This window comes from Astatotilapia calliptera, chromosome 3, assembly GCF_900246225.1.
Source record: "Astatotilapia calliptera chromosome 3, fAstCal1.2, whole genome shotgun sequence".
Taxonomy (NCBI): Eukaryota; Metazoa; Chordata; class Actinopteri; order Cichliformes; family Cichlidae; genus Astatotilapia; species Astatotilapia calliptera.
The window spans coordinates 41519654-41531954 of NC_039304.1; the positions used below are offsets into that span (position 1 = coordinate 41519654).

General features: G+C 41.1%; 1 protein-coding gene and 1 pseudogene across 1 annotated transcript in view; one reads left to right on the plus strand and one right to left on the minus strand.

The window, feature by feature from the left end:
- LOC113019578 (protein NLRC3-like) overlaps positions 1-12301 on the plus strand; it is a 576297-nt pseudogene that overhangs the window by 196307 nt on the left and 367689 nt on the right.
- The window catches only part of LOC113019581 (NACHT, LRR and PYD domains-containing protein 12-like), a 54323-nt gene that overhangs the window by 19030 nt on the left and 22992 nt on the right, over positions 1-12301 (minus strand). The window contains exon 10 of the mRNA XM_026163355.1: positions 2906-2913. Within this exon, the coding sequence (XP_026019140.1) occupies positions 2906-2913 (8 nt within the window). The remainder of the gene's footprint in view (positions 1-2905; positions 2914-12301) is intronic.

Here is a 12301-nt window from a genome sequence, read left to right on the forward strand (position 1 = left end):
GCAGCGGCTCTACTCTGAGCCCCTCCCGGATGGCCGAACTTCTCACCCTATCTGTAAGGGAGAGGCCAGCCACCCTTCGGGGGAAGCTCATTTCCGCCGCTTGTATCCGCGATCTCGTTTTTTCGGTCACTACCCACAGCTCGTGACCATAGGTGAGGGTAGGGACGTAGATCGACCGGTAAATTGAGAGCTTCGCTTTTACACTCAGCTCCCTCTTCACCACGACGGACCGGTGCAGCGTCTGCATTACTGCAGCTGCAGCCCCAATCCGTCTGTTGATCTCCGGCTCCCTTCTCCCATCACTCGCAAACAAGACTCCGAGATACTTGAACTCCTCCACTTGGGGCAGGAACTCATCCCCGACGTGGAGTGGGCACTCCACCCTTTTCCGGCTGAGAACCATGGCCTCAGATTTGCAGGTGCTGATCCTCATTCCCGCTGCTTCACACTCGGCAGCGAACCATTCCAGTGAGAGCTGGAGGCCTCCACCAGATGAAGCCAACAGAACCACATCATCTGCAAAAAGCAGAGATGAGATTCTGAGGCCACGCCTAGAAATCCTGTCCATAAAAATGATGAACAGAATGTTCATCAGGCCATTTACCATTAAAGATGATTTTCCCGAGAATAGGACATATAATGAACGGGTAGGGGACCTTTTTGACTTTTTATGGAGCTGACCCCACACTGAAAAAGTAATTCAAAGAGGTAAGCATCTCTCAGTTCTGTGATGAGCAAGTTTTCTTCCCTTGCCACTCGAGCAGGAAAAGCCCTCCTACCATTCAGCACTGCCTACCTCTGTGAGTGTGACTTCTCAGCTCTGGTTTAACTGAAGACAAAACAAAGTTGCTTGTGATTATAGAAAAGGCATTCGTAGTTCTCCCATAAAGCCAGACTAAATGTGGCGGGAGTAGCTGTGTTCATCAGGGTTTCTCCAACGCATCTGTACTCCAACCTCATCAGTTGGAGTACTTAAGGAGCAGCGTGGCAGCTCTTGGGTGTTGGATTGTTGTCTCAGCCTCAAGTTGGAATTAATCAACCATCTTTTATTTACCAATTTGATAATCAAGGACTTCCTCCTCCTCTGCTTCCTGCAAGTTCATGACGCTCTCTGACCAGCCGCCCTCAGTCTGGAGTTATCAAAGCAAGCAAACTCTCTAACGAATTCCTTGTGAACATTTTTGTATCTCCTGAACTATGCTTCTATCAGTCGTTAACTTCATTCTCTCCTCTTCTCCCTCTATATATTTCAAGTTTCCTATTCATTGTGCTTTCTCATCTCAGTGTTATGCTGGATATTTGTCCTCACTGTAAATAAACCCCTTTCACTGCAACAGTGTCTGTCTGAGTGATCTGCCATCACTTATGTAAAACCAACACCTGTTGATTATACAGCACACGAACTGCATACAACTGGTCACTTTCTTTTTCTTAAATGTTAAACTCATTCTTTATTACCAAACTCCATCATCTTTCATTCTGCAAAAGTAAGGACATCGATCTTAATTATCTGTCCTCTAGCATCGACTACCTCATGGACATTCACGAGTTCTCCACCTTTGAAGAGCTGGTTTCCACATGGTATTTTAACTCCCTTTAAAAACAGATGTTTCCTTTTCTGGACACTAGTTTACACTTAAATTACCTCAAACCAAATTTTAACCTTTTTTATATTTCTATCTTCACTTTTTTTTTGTTCATCTAGTGTACAATATTCTTCGGTATTTTGAAAGGTTACTATGAATAAAATGTATTATAAAAAGCAGTTGTTGTTTATGTACAAACCATAAATATGGAGTCCAGGTGTGTTTCTGTCTGCCCAGCAGCATCACTACTGGGAACCTCTGAGCTCTCCTGGTCAACACTGTAGAGGAATTATGAAGAATTGGTTGTCACTGTACCAGACTTACAATCTGCTCAAAAATGGAAAAAACACATTTGCAATAAATGTGGCCAGTTTGGTTGTTTAAATTTACTAAAAGGTTTTTTATGCTTATCTTATTGTATTGTATTTTTAGAGGTTTTCCCAAGAGAGCAAAAATTATCATTCAAATTATACTCAGGTATCCTGCCACTGTTAATTGATAATTACCACCATTGTATTTTTATATTTAGATTTTTTTTTTCAGTTTATTCTGGAAAAACACCTGAGTGGAAGTTCCTCCCTACACTGTGTTTGAAGCAAAGTACAAAGAAGACACCTGCTGGAGCAGCTGGAGTCCTAGAGACACTCAGCCTAACACCTAAAACATCCATTCTTTACACTCTGACTGCTGTGTTTGTGGAAACACTCCAACACACACCGCTTCACATATGAAAATAGATATTTGTGTGAAAAAGAGCTGAGCTGTCGTTAAACATGATGGAGGATTTATTTACAAACACTGAGTCACAACAATGTTTAAACACACATCAGGAGAACAGAGGACTGATTTAAAGTCATTAATGACTTTATTTGGTGTTTACAAAGCAGAGATTTGTTTCTATTCTAACATGATCTATTCCAGGACAGTAAGAGACAGTTTAATTGGGAATGACGTGTTTGCACTGCAGTTTTTATCCAATAACATCAAGCAATTAAATAAGCTCTCAAAGAATTCATGTTATTAACAGCTCACCTCTCTACAGCAGACACCGGCTGCACTTTAAAACCTGTGACTGCATCTTTCGACCGGTCACTCTTTAATGACACACAGCTGGGGCCAGGTTCTGGTCTACTTTCAGGTTCAGGTCCAGCAGCTCTCCCATAGATCCTGTTAGAGAAGAAAATGTGCTTTCCATTTGCTGCCACAGAAGCTGAGGAAGACTTAGAATACCTTCATCATCCCAAAGAGAACCTGGATTGCAGGCTGAGCATAAGCAGAAGGAAACTTCAAAAACTAAACCTAGACAGGCATTTTCTAACTGGATGCCCTAAAAAACAGACAGTTTGAACTACAAACACCCGCCAAAAAAAAATAAAAAATAAAAAATAAGGTTTAGGTTTAATCCAGAGCTGTGTCAACTGCAAGTTAGTCTGCATTGGTACCTTTAGGGTTCACCTAGATATCTTCAGCTGCATTTCAAACTCTGATTACAACGAGTCCACTAAGCTATAATATCTTAATGTAATTTGAATGGATACAAATTCATCCAGTTAATTACTGAATATTATTATTAATATTATTGATTGATTTTCTAACTAACCAAGGGCATAACCAATCAGAAGTGGAGAATTAATGACAGACAAAATGTAGGGATTCATAAACTTCCTGTAGGAATCTCTAGGGATCAGGAAGAGAACTTCATTGAATAGATCACCTCTGTGAGAGTCTCCACAGTTACTTTGTTCTGTGTTGAAGTGCCAGCAGTTCTGGAAACTTGCTGTTAGTTTGATTGCAATGGAGGTGTACAGTGTCAGTCAGTGTGCATGTGTACATGTGTATTTAATGGTTTGCCTTTATTTTACTACTTTCTACATCAGTGTTTCCCAACATTTTTAAGGTACGGCACATACTATAAGTTAGAAAAATAACAGCACACCACCAATCAAAAATGTCACAAAAAGCACATTGATAACTTTTCCCCGTGCACCAGGGATAGAGGAATTGGCTCGTTTTGTCCCCATTATACATTTTTTGCTTTTATCGGACAACTGCCCATGACTTGATCTCAGTCAGAATTTTCTCCATCTCACCTGCTGCTTTGTCTCACTTCCAGAATGACTATTAAGTAATTTCTTCCCTGTCTTCTTCTGTTTTATTGGCAGTTGGCAACTCATTTAATTAGAGCGGGTAATTGTACTGCCCTCTAATGGAAGAGAATGTAATTGTTCTGCTTGTTACTCGCACCTGTCGTGTAGAGTGCTAATCAGTTGGAACCAGATAATTTTCCATGACACCTGATCATTTTCTCACGACACACCTATGAGCTCCGGCACAGTGGTCTCAAACCTGCAGGACATCAGCCCTCAAGGCCTGCAGTTGCCTACACCTGTCCTACAGAGTTGTATTTTAGAATCCATGAAACAAAAACAAAACAAAAAAAATCAACATTCAAGTCAGACACCGAAGCGATTGCTAATAAAGAGTTCATGCTATTCACAGCTCACCTCTTTGCGGCAGATGTCTGCTGGCCTTTAAAACCAGTGACTGCATCTTTAGACCGGTCACTCTTTAAAGAAATGCAGCTGGGTCCAGGTTCAGCAGGTCTCCCATAGATCCTGTTAGAGAAGAAAACTGTGTTTTTCATTTGCAGCCACAGAAGCTGATGAAGACAGAATACCTTCCTGATCTCAAAGAGAAACAGATTTGCACGCTGAGCATGAGCAGAAGGAAACTTCGAGGCCCAAACGTAGACGTACAAACCTAGGATCCAGAACTGAATTCAAAATAATAATCAGGCCCCATTTTATCTTAATGACCTTGTAGTACCATACCACCCCATTAGAGCACTTCACTCTCGCACTGCAGGGTTACTTGTTGTTCGTAGAGTATTTAAAAGTAGTATGTGTGTGTGTGTGTGTGTGTGTGTGTGTGTGTGTGTGTGTGTGTGTGTGTGTGTGTGTGTGTGTATTCAGGAGAGAGACACTTCTTGCACACTATCTTCACTTTTAAGGTTAGGGCTGGATCAGGTGACCCTGAATCCTCTCTCAGTTATGCTGCAACAGCTGTAGGCTGCTGGGAGATTCCCATGATGCATTGAGGGTTTTTTTTTCTTCAGTCACCTTTCTCACTCACTATGTGTTAATAGACCTCTGCATTCAGTCATACTGGATATCAATCTCTGGCTCTCTTCGACAGCATGTCTTTTATCCTGTTTTCCTTCTCTCACCCCAACCGGTCACTGCAGGTGGCCCCTATGTAATTCTAATCTTAACTATTATAAAGAACATCTTCTTAAACTGCTTCATGAGCCACCATTATTCTTTATTGCTGCTCATTCTGTATATCTATGACACACCTCCACTTCCGTAATCATACTCACCCCATTGCCACTACGGCAAACCCCTAGGGACAATAAGCACGGAGTGTACAAATTGTACAAAGTGTACAAATTGTAAACAATGCAAAACGCCCCAGTTTGAGCACTCAGGTAGCATCAAAGCATTGGGCCGTATAGTGTGAGACCCTGCATCGTGACCTACGAACTTCTAACCCCTGCAAGTCAATCGTACAGTTTGAGCAGAAGCTGGATAACGTGACTGAAACAATCGCACTGTGTGTGCCCAGCTTAACCGGTCGCAGCAGATGGCCCCGCCCCTCCCTGAGCCTGGTTCTGCTGGAGGTTTCTTCCTGTTTAAAGGGAGTTTTTCATTCCATTGTCACCAAAGTGCATGTTCATAGGGGGTCATAGGGGTTGGGTTTTTCTCTGGATGTATTATTGTAGGGTCTGCTGTGTAATATAAAGCACCTTGAGGCGACAGTTGTTGTGATTTGTATAAATTAAATTAAATTCCAGTGGTGAAAAAGACTCTAAATATATATATTGATGGTTCTGATCGTAGCTGTATCATATTATTAAATATGTGAGATGATCACAAGATATTTATTTTTTCTCTCACTGTTAAAATTTTATTTGTGAAGAAGTTCATGAAGTCATTACTAGTTAACGTTAAAGGCATTGTTGGCTCGATAGAGCTCTGAATTTTTGTCAGCCTGGCTACAGTGCTGAAGAGAAACCTGGGGTTGTTCTTATTTAGTAAGATCTTCTAACTTTGCAGAGGGCTTTCTTATAAAGCAAGAAACTATTTCTCCAGGTTAAATAATCATCTTCTAAATTTGTGACATGCCATTTCCTCTCCATCTTATGAGTTTTTTGCTTTAGGCAGTGTGTTTGAGAATTATACCACGGAGTCAGGTACTTCTGATTTGAGGTCTTATTTTTCACAGGAGCTACAGTATCCAGAGTCGTACGTAGTGAGGAGGTAAAGTTATTAACAAGATAATCGACCTCTGTTGGGGTAGTGTTCAGATAGCTGCTCTGCTCTGTGTTGGTACAGGGCATTGAAGATGATAACAGTGGGTGGATTATACTCATAAACTTAGTTACAGCGCTTTCAGAAAGACATCTACTGTGATAAAGTCTACTCTCCACCACTGTGTAATCAATTATTGTAAACGTAAATGTTATCAGGAAATGATCAGACAGCAGAGGGTTTTCAGGAAACACTGTTAAATGTTCAGTTTCTATGCCATATGTTAAAACAAGATCTAAAATGTGATTAAAGTGGTGGGTGGGTTCTTTTAAAGTTTGAGAGAAGCCAATAGAGTTTAATAAATGCCATGTTGAGGCTGTCATTTTTAGCATCTACATGGATGTTAAAATCACCCACAATAATTATTTTATCTGAGCTGAGCACTAAATCAGATAAAAAGTCTGAGAAATCAGACACAAACCTAAGCCCCAGGTTGATGTTACTAACTGCTCACCTCTCTGTAGCAGATGCCTGCTGGCTTTTAAAACCCGTGACTGCATCTTTAGACCGGTCACTCATTAATGACACGCAGCTGGGCTCAGTTCCAGGTTTGAGTCTCTGGTGTTTCCTGAAAAAGTTCAAATCATCAATGATAGCCTCACCACATATAAACTGATATTATTGACATGAACTCACTCTTTCGCAGATGACTGTTTTTGTTCAAATGTGTTAATGAAATCTTTCACTCGGTTCCTCTCATAGCTGAATTCCGGTCTACGTCGGTCCCTGTGAGTAATGATGGAGACGTGATGTGAGTGCTGAGCTGTGACATGGAGAAGAGTCATGGACAGCTAGAGATGGTCATCTCACCTCTGAGTGGTTTTAGAGGGAGGGACTCCCTCCTCTCTGTCCTCACACTGATCCATGCTGCTGAATTCACATACACATCAGCTCACACACACTTTCTACCTTCACCTAAAGGGGAAACACAAATCATTCATGTGCACATCAAATAGGTGCTGCAGAGGTCATGTCTCATGTTATTGTACTAACATCAACTCCGTCTGAGACACAGCTTACATCAGTTCACTACAAGAAGTGTCTCAAAGACCCGATTTCAGCCACTGAATCCCTCCAATACTGTAGTCCTACAAAGCAGCAGGTCAGACATGACTGTTGAAATGGCAGAGAGCAGCTTTATTGTTGTTACAATGTCCATGACCAAGCTGACTGCTTACACAATGTTCATACTCTAACTGCTAACTGCTTCTATCAGCTTTTTTTTTAGTTATCTCCCTTGGCAGACACTTTGTTTCTAAAGCTGTGATTGGCTGATTAAACACCATGCTTCCATCTTCTGAGCATCTCCGCCTTTCATTTCTTTTTCATAGGTTGGTTTCTGGCTGACTACAACATCCACCATAAACAGAGGGAACCACTGTGTTCCTGTCATCTGTCCATCTCCATCCACTCTTTGACAGTGGGTGGATTTTTTTCAGCACAGTTACATCACTATCTTGCTCAGTCTGATCTTGTATAACGTTGTGGATCTTATCACACCTTCTGGTTCCTGCCATGTGCTGCTACACGTCCAAGTGTAGGACATGTAGCAGCACTTTACAGCACTTTGCAGAGGAAAACTCATATATGAGAAATGTTGCTGCACAGATGACACTGAGCTTGACGCAAAACATATAAGTGTAGCTGTGAGGGACTAACTACAGTGGGACTGCAGGTAATCCCTTAAAGCCTCCATAAATCCATCCAACAGGATCACTGGAGTCTGAGAGCAGCACTAATAAGGAACCAGCAGGGGGCGCTCACCAGGTCCTGTTAAATATTTTCCATGATTTCAGGAGAACATTGAAGTACGGAGGGAGATTTGAGAAAAAAAAATTAAGCTGAAGTTTTGCGAGATCTCGCAAATCTAATTCGGTATCTCGCAAAAGTTTTGGCCGCATTCTTCGGAGGCCGCCAGCTCGAAGCCGACCAGAAGATCGAGGTACAATGTTCCTACCGACTGTAGTAGGTCTCGACCTCCCTTTAGCTTCGAGATGGTGTGTGTCATGCATCTCTGAAAACATCGGAGCACTTTTGCAAATATGTGATGTCTTGTAAGCCAAGCATTTACACAGCTACATTCACGTCTCAAAATATAACGCAAAAGTTTATTTTGTGACCCAGAAAGAGTAATATTACAACTAAGTAGCTGCTGCCATTGTTGGAATTCCTATTTTGCGAGACCTCGCAAAAGTTCATCTTAAGTTATTTTTTTTCCCGTGTCCCTTGCGGGGTTCCACATTAAACAGACATGACTGTCATTATCATTCATTAAACAAGTGGAGTCCAGCATTTTACAGTTTGACTGTGAGCCTGTTCAGAGTCCACATGAAGACTGAGTGTGACTGAACATCGCAGCACAATCACACTTCCTCTGTTAAAGAGGATCAAGCAGTGCAAGATGTGTGAGGAACGTTTCATGATGTTGGTACCGACCTGCAGCACAGTCTGATGAAGACCCACACAGACTGTTAGTCTGACGTGATGATGTGAGGAGAACAAATCTGTAACTGCACACTCTGTTTGAAAGGCTCTGGTCTGGATGTTGGAGACTTTGTTGTTGCTTTGGAGTCTTTATCCAACACCAGACGCCAGAGATGAAACAAGTCTCCATGTGTTCTCTGCAGAAATATGCTAACGCTAACAAACACAGCAGCTAACAAACAGCTGCTCTGTGATGAAGAGGAATGAATCAAAGTTGCACTTACTCAGCTTCTTCCCATCAACTTCTTCACTCTGCAGCGCTCTGCTGTCTGCACAAGGTCTGTGTTGAAAGAGAGAAAATCTGCTTCTATTCCGTCAGTCCTCTGTGTTTGCAGGCTGCCGACACATTAAAAAACACCATAGAACAGTCTTATGACGCAGCTCACAGGTCAAAGCTCAACTGCCACACTCTAATATAACATCCTCACTCTTTATAGCAATTTGCAAATAATTTTCAAAAACATAACCTGTGTATGGGTGTTACTTCAAGCTTGAACCCTTTACACATTAAACACTTCACACTATAAAAGAATCTGAAGTTGTAGCTCACAGGTCAAAGCTCAGCTGCTGCTCTCTTATGGGACTTTAGATTAATAGTTAACCTTCAACAAATGGTCATCATCTTTTCTCTCTATGCACATTTCACCTGGTTTTGTGGTGCTCCTGATTTAATATGTTATCCAGCAGTTACATAAAGTTGATTCTGTATTCTGATCTGCTGTACATCAGTGTTTAACAACTTTTCCACTCTGTTCCATATCTTAATTTTCAGTCAGCATATATGATCTATGTATTTCAGTTGTTTTAAACAACAAAAGTCATAAATTGGGACTGTTTCGGTTATATTTTGTAGTTGTGTATTAGCTATCTTAAAGTTCCAGCTAAGATTTTGTTAGTTGAAATGGAATGTTCTATAACGTGCTTCAGTTTGTCCATAGATAGAGGATGAGGTAGGTTCAGATTTTGAAATAGTGTATCCAAGATACTTGAAGCTTCTGACATTCTTTGACTTGATTTCTCTAAAAGTTAGATTCTCCTGTTGCATCACTTCTATCCTCATTTAATCATCTAATATGTAGGCCAGACTTCTCTTTCACCCTTTTCTCAGACTTCCTGCATACATATAATATCGTGTTCCAGTCTCTTCCATTGTGTAACACAATTGACTACTTTGCTTTAGCATTTACAGGTTCTAACATCGATGGTCCCTTAGTCAGAAGTACAGACATTTTGTCTCCATTAGTATGTATCTCAGTAATAAACTGTAGATCACTAATCAGCATTAATATATTGTATCAAATATATCATTTGCCTTTTGTGAAATCCGTGTATTCCAGAAAGACAAAGACAACTCCACTTTTCTGGCATAAGAGCTCTGTTGACGTGCCACACATGAGATGGAGGTGGAGCTTATTTGGGTGTGAGAAGTGATTAAGTTTATAACAGCTAACAGGGAAAAAAACTGATCTTTATACAACCTTTGCAAGAGGTTGTTCTGCATAACCAGCAATAAGTCATACTCATTCAAGGTTGGCTGCTCTTAGTCACTGATTCTGTTCATAATTTTCAGTGAGAGAATTTCTTAGTGATGGCCCGCTTGAAGCTGACGCTCCGGAGCGTGTGTCGAAAAAAACAACACACTGGTTCAGAAGCACTGTGTCGAGGCTTGCTTCGTTTGGCAAAAGTCACGTGACCAGTGACGTCCGAAGCTTCATTACGCATGTAACTGCTTCGGTACCTGATTCAAACAGATATAAGGAAGTGAATCATCCACGGGATTCGTGGAGTGTGTTGATGGTGACAGATAGCGACGAGGTGATCATTCCACTGACAGATATGGAGCCAGCGAGGAAGAGAGGACGTTCTGGCGTGTGGGAATATTTTGAGTTGATTTTGCTCAATTCATTTTATCTGCCGAAGTGAACAACTTGAAATGTCCAAAATCATGTTTTCATAATGTAAATATCATTACAGCATATGACTGTAGGAACACTTCCATGTGAATTAAAGCTGATGAAGACTACAAAAATGTATTTGACACTATACGTACATTACATTGCTACACAGTTTAGAAAATCATTTTGTTTATTGTTTTTAGGTGATAGTCTGCAGGACCCAGGAATACCTGCATATCTACCAGCTTGCAGTGTAGTTCCTGCACTCCACAGCCTCTTCTGTTCCATGCAAGTGGATTTTCTCCAGGGCAGGAGAAACTATTTCTAAGAAAAGAAACAGACTCAGCCAGCGCACAGTAACACTAATCCTCTTGTTAACTGTAAATAACAAAAGGGCTACCTTACATTGATCATGTTTTTACTTTGCAAGTTCTTGATTAGGGGTGGGTTTTGATTATCGCCTTTCTGATTACAATCCATGCTAAATTGAATAAAGTGATATTGATTCATTAAAATCCCGTGTCGATTTGTAAATTAACGTTATAATGCCTGAAACGCCAGCATCTCAGGTTAAACCTCACAACATGTCGTCAAACACCATGCAGCTAAAACAGTAACTGGGAGCAGGTTTACGGATTCTGCATACAAACGTGAACACAGAGCGCGGACCCGACGCGTCAGAGTCAGATTTTGATGTGTCGGCGGGTCCGCGCTGTGTTTGCCTCTTTTTTTTTCGCTGGCTTCTGCAGCTGCAGGTTTCATAACTCTCTGTTTACATCTCTAATTAAGTCTCACATGTGTCAGCTTTCTTTTAATAGATACGAAATTATGGATATATACTGATACATGACCAGAATTGTAATATTTCTGACTGAGGCAAAACTTTCCAGATTCCAATTAAATTGAATCGGATCCTGTATCGAATCAAAATGATTCTACAAATCAGTGACGATGCAGCCGTACTCAGCTTCCTAAGCATTTTCCCTTTCCAGTTCACAATCAATCCCACCCCTAGGTCAAAAATATGTATAGGACAATTGGCCTAATCTAATATTTTGTATGAACCTGTCCAGCTGTCCAGTGATTAAACGACAAGTAGATGGAGGCAGGACTTCACAGCAGGGGCATACTCCATAATGTGCTGTGCATTATCATATGTATATTATATATATTGCTCACTTATTGTATTTACCAACATCAAGGAGTTATGAGCAAAGAAAGGCCACCATAGTGCATGTTTAAATAGGGAAAGTTTATTGATCAAAATGTATTACGCAAATACGCATTACATTTCTTTCAGCCCCCCAATCGAGAAAACAAAACCAATTACATGTTCAAAGCAACGGAACGGTGGCCCAATATCAGAGAGAACTCCACTCTTGAGTGAGCAGTGATAATTGAGCAGTCCGTTTTATTTTGCAGATTCAAGCTGCTCTTCAAAATTTTCACCACCAGATGTCACCGGAGAGGACTGTGTTGAAAAGCTTCGAGTAATGAACCGTTTTTCAATACAAGCTTCAGAAAGCTTCATTTGGCCATCACTAGAATTTCTGGGCATAGTTAAATGGTGGCTTGTTACACCCCGGCCTAGGCAACCGGCGTGCAATGCAGGAAAATATAAATAAGGAAAAAACACACGAAAAAAACCCCCCACTAAGGCTCTCCACCAAAATCCCCAAAACAGAAGTGTCTCAAAACGAAAGTATTGACAAAACCCATTTACAGCTATTTACAACAAACTTTTTATTTACAACACGGGGGGAGATCGCAACCATGACATACGGAAACACAGGGCTTAAATAGATAGAAGGAGCAATTAGGGAATGGACCACAGGAGGGAAACACAGCTGGGGCAAATTAGACCTGACGAGACAAGGAAACGTAACCTGAACACACTAAGATAACACAGACTTTCAAAGTAAAGCAGGAAATACATGACAGTCACGCAAAAAACAAAACACTGACA